Source organism: Symphalangus syndactylus, chromosome 22, assembly GCF_028878055.3.
Source record: "Symphalangus syndactylus isolate Jambi chromosome 22, NHGRI_mSymSyn1-v2.1_pri, whole genome shotgun sequence".
Taxonomy (NCBI): Eukaryota; Metazoa; Chordata; class Mammalia; order Primates; family Hylobatidae; genus Symphalangus; species Symphalangus syndactylus.
In genome coordinates, this window is record NC_072444.2 from 65,231,973 (window position 1) to 65,252,052 (window position 20,080).

The 20,080-nt window shown below is 32.3% G+C and overlaps 1 protein-coding gene across 2 annotated transcripts in view; it reads right to left on the reverse strand.

Moving 5' to 3' along the window:
* Positions 1-20,080, reverse strand: part of LRP1B (LDL receptor related protein 1B) — a 1,943,477-nt gene that overhangs the window by 250,460 nt on the left and 1,672,937 nt on the right. For both annotated transcript variants that reach the window (XM_055261032.2, XM_063631317.1), the window contains exons 58-60: positions 15,584-15,706; positions 13,309-13,490; positions 3,046-3,245 (exon numbers count right to left, since the gene is read on the reverse strand). In XM_055261032.2, coding sequence (XP_055117007.1) covers positions 3,046-3,245; positions 13,309-13,490; positions 15,584-15,706 — 505 coding nt within the window. The remainder of the gene's footprint in view (positions 1-3,045; positions 3,246-13,308; positions 13,491-15,583; positions 15,707-20,080) is intronic.

A 20,080-nucleotide genomic window follows, 5' to 3' on the forward strand; every position in this document is an offset into this window, starting at 1 on the left:
TATGTCTTTACCTGCATATTTGTTTTGCCAATTGAGTTATTCTCTGAAGGTAGAGACTCATTCATCTTTACAACACCAGGGGCCTAGCATAGTGCATGGCACAGAAAGACAGGTCAGTAAATATTGAATGAATGAATGAATGAATGAATGAATGATGGACATAGTTAAAAGGAAGAAATCAGAGCAATTAATAAAATAAACTAATGAAGATGTAATTTAAAATATACTGTCTGACTTATTCAGTAGCATGTCTTTTACTGTATCATTATATTATTAATATTATATCATATGTTACTATAGTGAATAACAGTAGAGTGATACAGAGAGATAAAGATTAGGGAGAGGTTCATGTGACTAAGATTGCACCTAAATTTTCCTAAGCTAGGAAATTGACTGATGTATTTTGGAATTTTTTGTTCAGGTTTTCAATGTGGTGTGTGGATTTGGCAGGAGGGTGAATTAGGATAGATCAGGCAGCAAAGAAAGGGGAATGGAAGCTCTCAAACAAATTGTAAGGCACATGTACCTTGGAGATAATCTGAACTTTTGTTTAAGTCACAGAGTTTTTAGAAACCTCAGATATTCTTGGACCAGACAAATAATGATAAAATAATGCTTCATTTATAAAATTACTCTGTGGTGTAAACTGGAATATCTTTGGGGGAAAAATACCCAGCTTTTTAAACCATAAAGTCCAAGGGCTAACTTTTCTAAAATTTGGCTTATGAGAAAGGGCTGTTGTTCTGAAAAGTCTCATACATTTTTTATATTCTCAATTTACTTTGTCATGATTGGCATGTTTCATCATTCTGGTTAGCTCAGATTTCAGTTTTAAGAAATATAATAAATGAGAAAAATAATATTGGTCTGGTTTAAAAAAAGTGGCTAGTGATGAAGTAACACAAAAGTTATTGATATAAATGTCTCATTTTCCACCTGCAAATAAACAACTAGCAAACCATAGCATCCTTTGTCTTTATGGGGCAAATGCAAGTAGAATAATCCAATTCCACTTTACAAACATGGCAAATTAATGGCTCTTTCTTTCATTGATGGTAGAGTTGGCATAATTCAGGCTGGCTTCAATTAGTACCTCATTAGTAACTACCAGATAATTATTGGCCTGCGCTCAGATATTGGCAGATGCCTGATAAGGCACTTAATGAATTTTTCACTAGTCTTTCTGAGAAAACCTTCAGGAGAAAATATTCTGAAGGCTGCAACTCTACTTTTCTTCCCATTTAAGTCTTGATGCATTTTCAAAATCAAGTTTGAAATTTTTAATAACATCATACTAGACTATCTTTCAGCCAAATATTTTACTATTTAATACATTTAGTACCATTTCTACTTGTTACACATGTCTCTCTATCCAAAGTCACCACCAGTATTGTGATTGACACTTTAACATGCACTTAATTTTGTATTAAGGTTATCAAAGCATTAGTCACCACGTAAGTGACATGATTTTTTCATAATAAGTAGGAGATGAAGTCAATAGTTTCTAATAGATCTAATATTTTTTAACAATTTTAGCTATTCAGACTTCAAAGACTCAAATGAAAGGCAAATATTTAATACTGCAGTGTTTTTAAATAGTCACCTACCTAATAAAATATATATATAAATTTTGTTGTACAATGAAATTTTAGCACAAAGTAATACATGTACAACCACCTAGCACTTTATATGGAGGCGAAAAATGAAAAGGTTTATGGTTACATAGGAAAAGTACCGATTGTCACAATAAAACTTTCAATTATGCAACCCAAGAATGAGGCAGAACATTTCATTATTGATTCTTTGGGGGACATATAACTTCTAAATGCTAGGTGTGATTTCAATCTGTCAACATTCCTTTTGCTGTAATTAAAATCCTAAAGTGTTCTTTAAATAATTTTTCACTTAAATTGCATCCTGATGAGTTTTTTATCTCCATAATTGGAATGCCAACATCTAAGTAAGTGACTCATCCAACTACACTCTTTGTATTACAATGTTCTCACCCTTAAGAAAGCGCCTCTAAAAACTTCCTGTCAACATTACTAGTTAGAAGGATGAAAAGATGTATTTGTTTAAACATCAACTGACAGGAATATAGGTAAAATTATTAAGTGGTGTAACTTTGGTGCCTTTTACCTTTTTTCTTTTTAAAGTCATTGCTTTATTCCACACTGGAACACACTGGCAGAGTATTACTTGATGATTAAGAATAATCCTCTCTTCCTTGCCATTTCCCGTCCTTCCCACCTCCAGGTGTTTTTGTCTTAAGCTTAATGCCAGAGAAGGAAGTAACTTGATAAGCTAAACTGAATTAACATGTAGACTTTATTTGGGACCTCGCTTTGAAACTCTTATTTTAAGTGATGTTTGGAAATGTAAACCCCTGACAGCAAAGGTGACACTAGGTTAGTGAAGATCAATAAAAATTCATTTGTTTGTTCAGGAAAAAATCTAATTCTTAAAAAGCTACCTGTTACCTAAAACGTTTTGACGTAATTTGAGTCATTTGTGGCTTCTGCTATATCCATGTCATGTTTAACTATAGGTTACATCTTCTCTGTTATATCCTTGTCTGTTACTATTTTGTATGTTAATTATTGTTGCTGCTGTGATTAGGTAACAATAACTTTAGTCATGTACATAGCTTAACTGATAACTTATAAGACTATTACTCAGTTTTTTAAGAAAATTGAAATCCTAGCAGATTGCAGTAATAGCCTCATATTCACAAGCAAATAACCTTCTATTTCAATTCAATTGGGACGCATATGAATATTAATTTATAAAACTACTGCCCATTTACTAGAAAATCTATTTAGAAAAATACAATTAAAGAAAACATTGATAGTGTAAAATCTTATGCATAATTTTTGAATAAATACATCTAATTCTAATTTACCAATATTTTTATAAAGAAGTATAATAATGTAACCTTAAATTAAATATGTTTTATGAGACAAAGCATATAAAATAAATATATATTTTTAAATAAATATTTTATGACCTGGTAAAATACTAGAATATTTATGCTACTGGACCAACCTTTGTGTCTATGAGATCCATCCATGTTGCTAAATTCAATGTGATTTTCATCGGCCCAGTAGAGTCTACGATTAACATAATCTATTGTTAATGCCATAGGTCTAGAAATCTTGGTTTCTATGACAACACTCTGATTGGTTCCATCCATTCCAACACGGCCAATATGAGGATACTCGCAGCAGTCAATCCAATACAAATATCTAGGAAAGAAAATCAATAACCATTTTGTTTACAGATTCTCTGGGAGCAAAAACATCAAACAATATATTACTTTTTTGCTCAACTGTTCCCACATTAATTCTTGCCATTTTTCTGAATTGCGGCTTTTAAGAAACATCCTTTGATGCAAAATTTCTTATGGTGTTTTATTACACATCTAGTATGATTTGAAATATTCACAAAAGTTTAAACATATGTTTATTTTAGAACACAAACTCATATATAACAATATTATGTAATAATATCATAAGTGTTAACCAATTATAGATGTTCAAAACTAATATATGTAAACTTTCAAAAGATACCTATCAACGTTGAAGGAATACAATTATCACTATATATACTTTCTCTTTTGGTGTATTATCAATGAAAAATTCAAAAGGAATTATGGAGGTGCACATTTATACATTGCTAAATATGGTATCCACTAACCAATTATAACTGTTTAAATTTAAACTAATTAAAATAAAATGAAATGAAATGAACTGTATTGCTCCTTGGTCACACGAGTCACATTTCAAGTGTTCAGTAACCATGTGTGTCTAGTGGCCATCATACCTAACAGCATAAATATGCAGCACTTCCATTATCACAGAAAGTTCTACTGGACAGCAGTGATTTACATTATGTTATCAGAAGTTCTAGATACGACAGTCCAGAAAGTGGGGAAAATACAGTAAGTGAATTAAGTAATATTGATACTATATAATTAGGTTGAGTTCAGTATAAATATTACACCCGATAAAATGCAAATAACGTATAAGCGGCAGATTACTTAGACATTTTTCTCTGTTTGATTAAGCCATTTGTTTTTTTGGGTTTTTCCTCAAAGCAAGAAAGATTACTTTATGTTTCAGATGTTTCCTTGTCTATATAAAGATTCGAGTTATAGGATCTTTAATGTTATTTTCACATTCCAACTCTGACACTGAAATCTATTAACACAAGTAGATTTTTCTCTATTTCATTCTTTCTTTTTGCCAGATATAATACTCAGCAATTAGTTCTTCAGATTTACAAGATTTGCATCAAAATAATTTGGTTTGAAAATATTTTATATGATTGTAAAACCGGTATATTCAATTTAAATCTAAAACATTCTTTAAAGAAATTTTTTCTCATAAATTCTGACAGACATAATTATGTTCAGATATTTTAACCACATACTAAAAAGGAAAGAGTTTTCAGGAAAAAAACCACTTATCAAATACAAAGCTAACCTAAATAATCATTGTAAAGAACACACACAATATTGTGTTTTGACAATCATTTTCTTGATTTGCATAAAGGTATGGCTTATAAAGATAATAGAAAAGTTATTTGATAGTCAAACTATCATTGAAGTACTAATGAAGTATGGCGCTTAAAAAAGAAGAAATATATTTCTGATAAAACCTAAACAAAATGTGGAATGTTATGAACAGAGATTCAAAGAGCTCTGAAAGTCAAAATGTAAAATAAACTTGGGTCTGGTAACACTAAGTCAAGTTCACATAGGGCAATACTGGAATTCCTACCCAGTGTTTTTGTATATACATGTTAACTTTAAACATACTTTGAAAATCTCAAATTATCAATAATAATAGAACCTAAGCCCCTCAAAAATGATGCTATGCTTTTTAAAATCTTGAATTATTTTTGGTATAGTTTTCTTTTGAAAAGTGAACACGTCAGTGAAATACATCTTCTAAGAAAACGTACAATTCAATCCTTTCTAATAAATTTATGGAGAAGTACCTTGTTGCCTATACTGGGGATCATCACAGAAGAGATGCAAAAGAAGAAACTGAATCAGAACGAAGTAAAAATAAAAAGTTTACCTTGTTGAAATAAATCAGAACAATTCTCTTTGCCTTACTGACCTTGAATCTTGGGAATACTAACATATTAATTTTTGATTTATCTGAAATGTAATACATTTATTCCAGCTTCTCTCACATCTTAGATATGATTAAATTTATTTATGCTTCTATATACCATGTTATGTTTTTTAAGAATTGCATATAAGAAAATAAAAATTAAAAGTAATAATTCAATGATTTCTATAACATTAAAAATAACACATCCAAACTGGTTTAATTAGAGAGTGCCATCATAGTTCTATTTAGCTACTCTACATGTAATTGTACTTGCAATTTAAATACCTCAAAAGTGAAAAAGGGTTTTTCTCCATTAAATTTGATCAGTACATGTGATCAGTGCTATCAATAAAAGCATTGAAAATTATTAGATGTCAATAATAATGTTTCTTAAGTAAACTACAAATTTCAAGTGGTCTAACTTCCATATAATTGCGATTTTAAATTTTCATTTGTATTTTGAAATTTTTCATCTGGTAGTCTTACCATCACTATGAACCAAGACACCAGGAAGAGAAAAAGCATATTATTTCATGAAGTCCAACATCTGTTACATCACACTCAATAAGTTTGGTTAAGAGTTCCAGAACTGAAATTCTCTCCCTCGAATGAAAACCCTTTCTCACTGGGCCCAATATACCTCTCCAAATTACTCCCCACTTATGAATTGTGTGAAATTTAGCTCAAATCAGAGTTTTTCATTACAGTCTCATTTTCACTTTTCAGCTAATAAAAATTTTTTACTATGGAAGTACAAAAGAGTGAATAATAATTTTACCTAGATGGAGGAAGGCATGAAAAATTGTTGTGCTTACAAATAGTTCTTTGGAAAAAAACTCATCTTCACAACCACCTTATAAATTTCTTGAGAAAAATGACGTTTTATTTCTTTCAGATTTTAGGACAAAGTATAACTCAATTTAGAATTTTTTTTTTCTTTTTTTTTTGAGAAGGAGTCTTACTCTGTCGCCCAGGCTGGAGTGCAGTGGCGTAATCTCGGCTCACTGCAACCTCCTCTTCCCGGGTTCACACTATTCTCCCGCCTCAGCCTCCCGAGTAGCTGGGACTACAGGCGCCCACCACCACACCCGGCTAATTTTTTGTATTTTTAGTAGAGACAGGGTTTCGCCGTGTTAGCCAGGATGGTCTCGATCTCCTGACCTTGCGATCCACCCACCTCGGCCTCCCAAAGTGCTGGGATTACAGGCGTGAACCACCATGCCAATTTCGAATTTTAATTCTGGTTATTGAGGGTACTGGAGATCATATAGCTTAAAGTTTTCCCTGATAAAGTGATAACAGAATATAAAAGGTTATCTGCTTTGTGTATTATGATGGGGAAACTTGGAACAAGGACTCAGGTTTCTAGATCTGTACACTGACTTCTCTTCTAACAAGCACTATACAGCATCTGAAGCAAAGAAATCCTAGAAACAGATTACATGGGCTCAGATCCCAAGTCCTCTCATTACTAGTTATGTGAACTTAAGGAGCTGTAATTAGCCTTCCTGAGCTTGGATTGCCTCATGTCTAAAAGAAGCAATTACAGTTTCTTCTCACAGGGTCACTGTGAGTATTAAATGAGACAATATATGAAACAAACATAGAACGTTGGTAAGTATGTAGCAAGTGCTCAGCAAATATTAGCTATTATTATTATCTGACTTAAATATGAAATATGCATATTAATATATTTTTAGTTTACTAATACTTTCCTACTAGACTACCTTTTGCATCTGGATTGTAGATATCTTTGGACATAATTTGCCTTGATTTTATGTAAGTTATTACATGATTCGTCTATTTAAATACTCATCAAGCAGAAGAATATTATGGATAATACTCTACTACACTGAAGGAAAGTGTTCAACTGTATTCAGGTAAGCATGAGCCTTCATAAACACAGGATTTATTTTATCTCTCAATAAGTGGTAGCTAACTTCTGTTGGCTAGATATCATTTCCTTTCCATACTTATGCCCCATTGCTATACTTTTTTTTTTTTTCAAATTTGTCAATAAGATTGTGCTAAACATAATGGTAATTTTAACTTCTGAAATGAAACCCTTAAAAATTACCTATGTAAAAATGTATTATAAATAATTAAAGCTAAAAGTGACAACTGCAGTGAAAATGCTGAAAGAGATCTAAATTGCACCCAGATAATATGCAATGTTTACCCCAATCTCATATGTAAAATTTCAGCCCCAAATAGTACCTATTCTGTGAGATATAATGAAGTATAAGCACATAAAAGAATGTCTGCTTGTAACCATAACAATAGGCCTCTGTGAATTTGAGAATGTCTTTTATAGTTGAATATTATACATTGTATTTCTATAAAATTGGTTAAATAGAAGTCTTTCTCAGCTTTTACTATTTTTTTCCTGAATTCAAGTATTAAATTTGAAGAAGTTTTTTCTTTCCACCTGCAATTATCTCTGACTTTGAATTATAAAATTAATCATTTATATTATTTCCCTGTGTGTTTTTGCCTGAATATGAGAATACTGAAATGAGCTGTTTGGATAGATTTAAAAAATTGGTTAAAAAAAGTTTTTCTTATGTGAATATATAGTTTAATGAAATATTTCTGTGTTCCTCTACAGAAATCAGAAACTGAATTTTCATCTTGGTCTGCCTTTCATTCCATCACAACAAAAGTTCCCTTATGACTCTTCTCTTTGAAATATGCAGGTTATTAACATACCAGTGTATTGGTTTGTGCAAAGGTGCAGGCACAAGGTCTCTGCAGCTATAACCTCATTCTCTGTGTACATCTAGTTACTCATTTATCAGTCTTCTTCAACAGTGAATTTAACAGTCTCCATGTTAGGCACAAAAAATGATTAAGACATGACCTTTGTGCTAAAGGAAATTACTTTCTAGATGGAGAGAAAGACATTTCAGCTAAAAACAGTCATATAATGTTAAATGTTCAATATGTGGTGACCAGTTAGGCACAATTAGAAAATGTTTTAGAGAGGAAGTAATATTTCTGCTTGTCTTGGAAAATTTGGCAGTTATTCCAACTATAGAAAACGCTGAAGGACATTCTAAAATATCAAGTTACAGAGGGTAAAATGTGTCTTTCTAAATTTATTTGCATTGTCATTATCCATATTGGCAATAATGGATATGAATACTGAGTGTCTTTCACATATTTTCATTAACATATATTTCAGATTCAAAACAGGACCTACTATTTCCTTGTGGATTTCCTAACACTTTTTTTTTTTTTTTTTTTGAGACAGTGTCACTCTGTTGCCCAGGCTGGAGTGCCCTCAGCTCACTGCAACCTCCACCTCCCTGGTTCAAGCAGTTCTCCTGCCTCAGCCTCTGAGTAGCTGGGATTACAGGCCCGTGCCACCAAGCCCGGCTAACTTTTGTATTTTTAGTAGAGATGGGGTTTCACCATGTTGGCCAGGCTGGTCCCGAACTCCTAACCTCAGGTGATCCACCCACCTTGACCTCCCAAAGTCCTGGGATTACAGGTGTGAACCACCGTGCCTGGCCTCTAACAGATTATTGTCAGAATTTTAGTAAAAGAAAATACATGAAAGTATGTCTTTTAAAATGAGGCATGCTGGTAACGATCTAGGCAGCTTTTTTCATTTCCAAAAAACTTTCATCACCTGTACTAATTTAACCTTATTTTGAGAGAAAAAGCCTCACTCTGTCATGCAGGCTGGAGTGCAGTGGCACCATCTGGGCTCACTGCAATGTCCATCTCCTGGGTTCAAGATATTCTTCTGCCTCAGCCTCCCGGGTAGCTGGGATTACAGGCCTGTGTCACCAGGCCTGGCTAGTTTTTGCATTCTTAGTAGACAGGGGGTTTCACTATGTTGGCCAGCTGGTCTCTAACTGCTCATTTCATGTCTTCTGCCCGCCTAGGCCTCCCGAAGTGCAGGGATTAGAGGCGTGAGCCACTGCGCCCAGCCCTTACTTGTCTTAATTTTAAATCTTTTAAAAAAGATAATAATTGTTACAATGGAAGAAACTACAGGATTTGGGGTCCTTTTTTTCTTTTATCTCTTTTTCAGATGGTTTTTGCACAACATGTTTATGATCCACGATTATTTTGTTACTGGAAACTCTGACATGACGTAATAGGAAAAATCTGGGACCAAAGCCTGAAAACTGAATTAAATCCCCGGTGTAATATTTTATCACCTAAACGATTCTGAGAAAGTCACTTAGCCAGTTCGTGGTTAAATGTGCCTATCTAAACTATAAGGAAAGTAATACAAATAATTCTATGTTTCTCAGAGACTCTGGATAAACAGTACATGCATCTGAAGTGATAAACTGATAAAGTGTTCTAACTCAAAAAATGCTACAGAAATGGTAGCCATCATCATTATTATTATTATTATTAAACTCCCAATCCCAATAGATCTACAAACTGATCATTTCCCTTTCTTGTATTTTTCTCTTTTTCTGTGTTCCCATATTCTGGGGACAACTCCTCTACCTGTTTGCCAAAGACAGAAGCCTTGTAATGTTTGTTACTGTCATTTTGTGTTATGTTCTGACTTATTCCTAGCTTTCCTTTACTCTGTAAGTAAACTGGATCCATAACTACATATGCTTAATTTGTTCCAACTGTATAAGTTCCTTGTAATTTGTTGGATGTGCCACACTCTTCTGTGTGTCTGTTCTTTCCTAGACAGACTGTTCTTTTTGCTAAAAATATCTCTTGCCCTGTAGAGCACCACATCACTCAGCTACCTCTTACTCTACCATTCTTGTTCAGGAAGCTTTCTCTGATCCCAGTTGAGACAGAAACACTTCTCATTTTCTCTACCTTCAAAGTTGTTGTATTGTATTGTGATTCTTTAATCAGCAACCTACATACTAGACTGCAACATTCTACCTTCAAAGTTATTGTATTGTATTGTGATTATTTAATCAGCTACCTACATACTAGACTGCAACATACTTGAAGACAGGGGACTGTGCCTTTTATTGTAGACTGTAACATACTTGAAGACAAGGGACCGTGCCTTTTATTTTTATTCTCACTCCTACCAACAGTGCTAGATATACAGTAAATATTCCAGAAATATGAGTTGAATAAATGAATGAGTATATGTAATGTTTTCTGTTAAATAGGCATATCATACATTCACTTTAATGTTTATCATAATGGTCTTTGTTATGATTAACTAAAGTGACACCTTAATTATACAAAAAGATAAAATTTGCAGCAGTTTTAACATATTTACATTCTCTATTCTGTTTTAAAATGCTTATACATATCCTGCATACAGGTAATATTTATCAATATTGAATGTAAATTATTTCGATTACCCTAAATTAATAGTAAATTAGAATGCTCATCTCCACACTACACAAAATAAGAGGAAGCTTAAGATAAAATTATAAGAAAAATTAGGATTTCAATTGGATTTAAATATAACAGCTTAGAAGATTTTCTGTCTACTTGTATCTTTACGTTCCTGCTAAATACCATATCTAAAGTGATATTGTAATAATTGACATACTGTTATTAAAATGCAGAAAGGACCCCCAATACGTCTTCTAAAAGTATCATTGCTCTAATACATAGGACAGCCTGATAATCTTCATTCTCCCTTAAACAAATTCTTACCTTTTCCTCACTGAATATCAGGACAGAAATCATACTTCTCAAGGAAACAGGAGTCAGTAGTTTTGATATACTCAAAACATATGCAAGTCGCAATGGCAATCTGATATAGGAAGGTTCAGTTGCATTTCTACTAATCTTAAATTTAAGCTTTCGTTTTTTGAAGCAAGATTGCATAATATTTTATACAGTTATGGCATTTTCACCCTAGAGCTCATCTCATCAACGCTAAAATCCAAGTTGCCTGATTTTCTCACTTAGGGGAACTAGGAAAACAGCATGAACAAAAAGGTGCCATTAAATTTTATCCATTAAAATAGTTGTTTTTAATTGTTTCATAAGGAGATCCAACTTTCACCTTTTTCTTTGGTTATAATATGACATATCTATATCATAATCCAAATATTATCAAAAAATGAAATCAATGGAGTCTTTTATAGCATCTATAATAATTTTGTACTGTGCTATTTTAATTGACACTCTTAATGGATGGGTTTATGTTGATGATAACTTAAGGCTGCTTTCAGTTTACGGGGTAATAACTGTAACCTGGGAGAAATAAAACCTAAACCTCTTAATAGATTCAGCTGCATTCACTAGAATAGGACACAGTTTTTGCTTCATAACTAGAAAAGACCACAGACTGCTATTATGAAACAGGTAATGTTTCTTTCATTAGAAAGTGAAGCATCTTGAATAGCATGAAGAGAAGCTAAGCCAGCCATATTGATTTTGAAGAAAAAAAACAATTGTTCAGAGACTCAAATATATATATATATATACACACATTTATATAGATACACACACACACACACACACATACACACACACACACACATATATATATATATATATATATTTTTTTTTTTTTATTTTGAGACACAGTCTTGCTCTGTCACCCAGGCTGGAATGCAGTGGCATGATCTCTGCTCACTGCAACCTCTGCCTCCTGGGCTCAAGCAATTCTCATGCCTCAGTCTCCAAAGTAGCTGGGATTACAGGTGTGCGCCACCACGCCTGGCTAATTTTTGTATTTTTAGTAGAGATGGGGTTTCGCCATGTTGGCCAGGCTGGTCTCAAACTCCTGACCTCAAGTGATCCATCCACTTTGGGGCCCAAAGTGCTGGAATTACAAGCGTGAGCCACCACACCCAGCTATCAAAAATCAAAAATAAACTTTCTTATAAAATATCCAAGAAATTGAAATATTCACATAATTAAGAATGAATAGATGATAGCCAAGTTTAGTACATCTGGCCTTCATTTCTTGAAACATACATATAAAGAGACTTTCTAGTGTCTTTAATTTAATCTAGTTTAAATTAAAATAAAATCGACACTCTTTGAACCTTCTGTTGCTATGGTAAATAAAATATTCAAAAAGATAAAATGATTACATAATTATATAGTGAAAAGTTAAAATGAGCACATTACCTTGAAAACAAAAATACGTGCACAGTACAAAGCTTCTCCTATTAGGTACTATTTTTACCTAAATTAATGTATACAATTAAGTTATAAATTATACTATGACATGATTACTTTGCCAATTATAAACATGAGGGACCAAAAAAATTAACAGAGATACATTAACGAGAAGCAAAATCTAATCATTGCATATGGTATGATAAAAGCTGTGGTTTGGTGAAATATGTGAATAAAATTAATTAATTTAAACTGCAAAAAATTTGGAGTACCAAAGTTATCCTACCACTTGCTACTGTGAATGTGTCCTATTTCAAAACATCAACCTTTCTTTAAATTTGTTATTTTACCAAGTATGTTGAGTAGGTTGAACTTCTCCAAAGATCATTTTGGAGCATGTAATCACTCTAAATTACAGTGCAAAAAGTTAAAAAGTTATGTACACTCTACTGACCAAAACAACATAATTGAAAGTGAATTATAATGGTCATAATCTATAGAACTTTAGCAAACATACACCAGACAGCTTTGACACCTTCAGATGTGTTCATCCCTCATCTGAAATCTCCAGCCTGCTGTCCTTGGTCCTTACTGTAACTTCTCTCCATTCTTGCAATGAAATGCAAATGAAACAGATCCATCACAAACTCTTACCAATAGTCCCATTCAGCTTTCCATCTTGAAGGCACGTGATAACGCACCCTGTCATTTATTATCCATGGATACTGCTTATGTCTCCTGGTATAAAGTGGTGCAGGGATTACACTGTCCATATATGTGACTACCCCAACCACTGCGAAACATCATCTAAGAATTTGTTCTTAGGCCTGCCTTTCCTTCAAGATTTAAAGGCATTAAATCAGTGAAGTCTGTATGTTTTATTCATTTCTACCATGGATTTATCAACTAGTTGGAAAATAGCTGTGTTTAAAACTTTAAAAAACATAGTTTCTGTAAAATTCGATCATCTTAATTTTATTCCTTTCATTGTGATAATCACATTACTAGTTTTTTAAATTTCTAAGTGAGAATTTCTACACACTTACATGTTACATTGGATTTTCATGTTAATGACCTATAGAACTAGGTTTACTACTATGAATGTAACCCACAGTCTTAATCTTTAAGATTTTTAACAGTTTTTACAAACCCAGCTCGAGGATCTAAAGACAAGTCTCGGGGAAACTTCAGCCTTTTGCTAACAAGCATAGTAGGGTACAAGCCATTGAGTTTGGATACTTCAATGATCCTTTTTTCTGTGTCAGACCAATAGAGGTTTTTTCCAATCCAATCGACAGCAAGTGCATTGGGGACCGCTGTGTTATGAACTACCTACAAAACAAGAATTTAAAAGGTTAACAGCATAAATCCCTAGAATAAGAAGTGAGCAATTGCTTCTTGATTTTTACAGAGATATGGAATTCCATTTAAACGTAAGGAATGGAACTTAGATAAAAAGAGAATAATTGACCGCAATACAATTACTTACTTGTTTGTGAGAAATTACCTAATGTGTAATTAGGTCCCTAGAACTTACATATAGTTTTAAATAAGATGATGTTTAAGAAGTTGTTGGAGAGCTGCACATTTGTTGTTCACATTTTTGTTAAAGTTTATCTATTCATCCTCTTAAAATTTGGGACAAAATTCTCACACACATATAAACACACACACACAAAAAAAACTTAGAGATATTATTTTTCTTTAACCAGTTTGGGAGAGATAGCAGCATCATTCCTCACTCTTTCTGCTGCTCTTGCCCTATTTAGATAACTACAAGGAAAGAAGAAAACACCAATGAGTATAGGCACTATTTTGAACCTAGCCAAAGGGAGGTAACGATGTACACATTCAGCTGCTGTTATCAATTTTAATCCATGAATATACCAAATACAATATGAAATATGGTCTTTGCATGTATAAATATAATATATATAAAATGCTCAACAATTTTTGATCTGTATCACTGGCATTTCTGAATTCTCAGTACTTTCAGAAATATGTCAAAAAAAATTAAAACTTGAAACTATATAGAAGCCAATGAAGACATAAAGACAATAAAATGCCAGTAAAATTTTAAATTTATCTTTTTCCCTAATGCCATCAATAATAAAGATACAAATGAAAGTGGCAGTATGCACATTTGTAACAATAAAAGATATCAATCTCCTATACTGAAATGCAAGACATCTGTTTTTCTTTTATTCACCACATTTCAAATTTGGAAAATTGGCATGGCTATTTAAATGAAAATCTGTGAATTAATACAGTTAAGGGAATAAAGATGTATTTTATCTTTACATAACCTTATGTAAATACATGATTTAAAGTAGTAATGGAATAGTAGTGTCAAGGCAGTAGAGAATATGCTTTCAAAAATAGTAAAGTATCTTCAAAAAATATAAAGGTCATTAAAATTTTTAATGTATTGTAATAAAATATATAATCAAGTTTGAGTAATATAACCTTCACAGTTTTTAAACTAATTGGAAAATAAATTAAAAAACAAAAAACTCATCTGTTTATTTGTTCTATCTAACCATTGTGCTGGCTCGAATTAATCTATCACCATTATATACTGATTTTTTATTATATAAACCATTATTAAATACAGCCACTTTCAATCACTTGAATCCAGCTTACTATTGGTTTCATCATTGTACATGCACACTTTAATATCTCATTAATATTTTTAAAATGGATTGCTTTCACCAAAAATGAAATTATGTATGATATTATAGATGGCTACAAAAAAGTTAAAATAATTGATGGGTTTTATTCACTTGAATTTAAAACTTCTTTATAATATGTTTTAATGCATATATATATATATATAGTATTAGTAATTTGATTTTAAAACTCAGAATAACATAAGATGGTACCAAGTTGCTCATATCTAGAATATGACATGGGTCATACACATGACAGAACTGTGACAGAAATGTGATCCTCTCCAATCAGGACGTTCATGATTTTACACAAATGCATTCAATTATTTACATCTGTAATGGTTCAATTTTAACGGTATCGTAATTTCAATCCACACTCTAATGTTTAACTTTTTCAATTACAAAGTTTTAGACTCAACTTTCTCTTTTATTTAAATCAACAGAATTGAATTGCAGGCACTAATCCTTCTAGCTGAAAGCACCCATCCCATTTCCTAAGGTTGTGAATAAGGTTCCATATTTTATTTACTCAATTTGATGTTTATGTTATTGCAAGTAATAGTGTTATAATGAAACATAAGAATAAAAGGTCTCATATTTCATATTTAAAGTTTTAATCACACTATACAAAAGTGAAATTGAAACCACCCTAATGCATTTTATGAGTAGTATCATGATCATAAAATAACATTTTCTATGCAATTCAATCATACTGATATAATATTCAACAATCCCATCATTGTAATATCTAGTTACCTTAATGTCACTTCCATTTAAACACATTCTATTTATGCGACTGCCATTGGGTCGGCTAGAATCAATCCAATAGATGAATTCTTCTCTGTAATCAAAGTCTATAGCAATAACATTGTTTAATCCCTGAAAATAAAAAAGACTATGTTGTCAAGGATAGTTCATAGAAATAATTATAAAATGTTTTAGGAGTTTACAGGAATCACTGTCTTCTTTTGAAACTAAATAGTTCTATTTATTATAATAAAGTATTTGCTACCAGTTCTCATTAAAAGTATCATATATTCACATTTTCCTCACATCATACGGTTTAAAAAATACCATATTAATTTGAAAATATTTTCCACATAGGCCACAACATTTCAAAATATTTACAATGGTTTTAAATAAATAGCCAGAAACGTGAAAATAAAAATAACTTCTTTTAAGGAGATAAAGTTTACAATTTCCACTTTAGGTTAATATGAAATATAAACTTTATGTCATTATAGTCTGTTCCATGGAGGAGCCTGAAAAAAGCATATATCTAAATTGAAAAGATAGATCATCTGATTAAGATGAGCCCTGGACAGCCATCTGATGAGTCAGAAGAGAAGGTATAGAAATTTTACTTTCCCCCAAAGCTCTTGTCCCAACAATATAAAAGAGCCTTTCTTCCTGCTTCAGATGGCCCCTTGGCAATACAGTGTGATATTAGAATTTAAAAGTTACAACCTTGGGTGAGTATTTGACCAAGGAGGAACTGGGTAATCAACATGTTTTTATTCCACACGGTGGAAATGTGAGGAAATGCCTCCCTTCGGACTCATGGTGATGCATTTTTTAGCAGGTAGCAAAACAGAACACAAATTAAATTGATGGGTTTCTGGATGCTACAGCTTTTTGGTTTGGCAGTTCTCACATTTGATTCGATTTGAGGACTGTACATCCAGGATCTAGGAATCTTTTAGCTGCAGAATTATTCAAATGATTGCCTAGGAATTAGTTTAATTCTGACTTACTGTTAAAGATTATATATTTACTACCTTAAGGACTGAGTAATTTATTAATATATACATTCTATTGATTAGAAAATAATGTTATAGACATTTGGCAAAACCTCAAGGGATCTCTGCCATGTTTTTATATCTATGGAGAGCTTGCTTACATCAATATTCACCGTAAAGCTGATGCTATGTCTCAAATTGTTTTAGAGGGAAATGTATGAGTAGCTGTAGTCCTATGGGTCGAGACAAGCATCTTCAGAGATGCAGGGGTTTTTTATTTGTTTTAGTTTGGTTGCGGGGAGGAGGGAGAAAGAGGAAAGTAAATCTCAGGTCTGAGCTTAGTTTCAACATCTACTCTCAAAATTCAGAATCTGATGATAATAATAAAACTGACTTAGATTTAAATAGTTCTTTCTAAGAGTCAAGCCAAGGCTAATGATTACTCTTCAGATATTTTTTTCCAAGGGCATTCAAGACTAAGGGTTGTCCTATGTATAGCAGCAAATAAGAGAAGGTTCTGGCAAATACTGCTTATTTTCCCTTCTCGCAGCAGGGCTAAATGTTAGTAATAATAGTGTTAAAATCATAGGTTCAAATTTTATGCTTTTATTTGGCTTAAAATGAGCAATCTCATTTTCTTGAAGTCCAGATTACAAAGACAACCTGTAATAACCTAACCCCACAAAATCTCGTGCCATAGGTTGTAAACAAGAGACACAAGGCAATAATATAGCTCAGTGCAAATTCCTTGCTAAGCCAAGATGAATAAATGCAGGTATCTTTCCTACTGACAACACTATAAATCACGAATAATGACTGTAAGTGCTAAAGAAGGGTAACTGATATTCAGTCTCAGATTCAAAAGATTCATTAAATATCCATTTACATCCTAAAAACTGGAGAACTCCTTAACTAAATGCACATAACCATATATATGTAGGAAGTTGCCTATGCAAAGTAAGTCAAAGTTCTAAAATATAAATTGAATGTGTTCCAGGCAAGTTTGTAGAGGGCTTAATAAATTCATTCCAGTAGTAGTTTACAATATCCCTTCTGTTCAACTGCTTTTCTCTCCAGAGCAATAATGTAAATAAGTTAGGATTCTGGATGGCTTGGCAATTCAGGTGGCTAAATTAGAGAGCTTTACAGGGAAAAAATAGAGAGAAACATGTCTCTAACTTGAGCAAAGATTTACCCACAATCCCCGGTCATGGCAGAATTATCCTATTCCTTCTTTACAATAATCAATTTAGATAATAAAAATCCAATTCCAAATTTAGTAAGTCAACTATAATAAATTAAAGCTGCAAATGCAGAAAAATGGAAGCTCTAAATTCCAACATATCTATCTAGCCAAGCTGGTCATTTTTCTACAGCTTTACTCTTAATCCCAGTGCAATGGTCTCTTTGCAGAATCATATGCAAGAAACATTAAAACAGCCAGGGGCATGGTCAAAATAATGTCTAAAAACTAGTCATCCCAGTAGTTTCAGAGCTGAAAATTTGTTTCATCAGAATCCTATTTGCTTCTTTCATTTCTGTAGCTAAAGACTTGAACCCTTTGGTTCGAGATGATTAATTTAGGAAATTGTGTTTTGTTTCTCACACAATTTTACTGGAAGAAAGACACTGTTTAAATTGAATTGGATAACATATTGGAAAGGTACTTGATTAATTTTCATTCCCAAAATGTATGTCATTAAAGTACAGTTTCTAAATATACTATATGAATTTAAGTTATAGCTGACCTTACTACAATTATGTTGTAGAATATAGAGGGCAAGAAAAAGTTACACCAGTTGTTATAATTTTATGCAATAAAACTTTATGAGATTGTTACTGACTACAACAAAGAGAATAAAATTTGTGATATTAGAATCAATCATTCTTCCTAATCAGCTGCACATAAAAGTTCCAAATAGTTAAGACAAGGATATTGTCTTTTCATTTATTTTGGCTGTGAGAAAATGTGCAGAGATAATTACTTCCATGTTCTATTTCATTCTGCATATGTGGACAGACTCTCTGGACAAAGATAATGGTTTCTACTGACTAGAACGCCTTTAAAATTTCTATAACGCTGTGATGAAACTGTGAGTAAAAATATGTTCCCTGAAAGAAATGACATATTCCCAGCAGCCCATAGGCAAAACTGGGCAGAAGGCTTGCCATGGGTTCTGTGGGTCTCTATTTCCTTACTCAGTGGATACCATTATCAATTGCTTTCCAAAGATTCAGATCCTTCATGAACATCTTCATCATCCTCACTGTTTCTTCATTCCCATATGTACTGCACTAAGAAAGTATCTGAAACTCATCCCCACTTAGGTACTAATGACTGGCAACAGTCTAAAATGATACCACCAGGAGAAAAGAGCTATGTTAAAATGTTTTTTTTTTTTTTTTTTTAAAGAGCATTAAAGTAGTTCTGTTACGTGAAATAGACTTAAATGATGCATAGAGGAAAAAATCATTTTGTTCCATTAAGAACAATTTCTGACAACACATTATCCGTGAAAGACAACAAAAGGAATGCTGGTAGACATGTACTGAGCTACAAGGTAGGAAAATGAAGCAAGAAGCTATCACTGAAGCTCTATTATAGCTCTGTCACGAAGATAATGAATATTGTTCTATATTAGTTAAACTTCTGGTTCAGCTGAGCTTAAAAATATTCTAAAGAGATAACTTTATTCCTTTAAACTGAGATAGTGGAGTCTAAATGGTGAGAATGTTATGTATATATGTGTATATACATACATACATATATATATATATATGTGCTAAAGAAGGGTAACTGATATTCAGTCTATATATATATATTCAGTATATATATTCAGTCTATATATATATATTCAGTCTATATATATATATATTCAGTATCTATATATATATACACACACAACCTAGTGAAAAAAATAGACATGTCCTTGTTCCAGAGACCATACTAGAAAATATGTATCTGATGTACCTAACTTTGAATTTATAGAAAGGCTTAGAAGGGCTGTGAAGTCATATCCCAAGAAAGATAATTTTTAATATCTTATAATTTTGATATAAGTTTAAAAGCACAGGAAAAAGTTTAAAAATACAGAAAAAAAATATTTTAAATCAAGTTAGATAAACTAGGAAACTATTTGGGCAGCAAAAACTTTCCATCTTGAAGCAGTTATATATACGTTTTATCCTTAAGTATTTCTCTTATGTTATTTATGTCTTAAAGAAATAGTTGTTTATTCTTATATTTTGATTAAATTTTTGTTAGTTTTTTTATAAACAACATGACAATATTTTATATTGTACTCAGTCTTGTAAGATTTAGAATTAAAGAAAGAAGCAGTATGATATGGTGGATGTTGGTGGCACACGCCATACTCAGAACAAGGGTGTAAACCTCATGGCTATGGAGGATAAGGCAAGTGTACATGTCTTAAGCACATGGAAAGTCTGAAAACACTGGTGAACTGGAGAGCAGGGCTCTCCATCAATGTGGCAGCTGCTACACAGCTTGGAT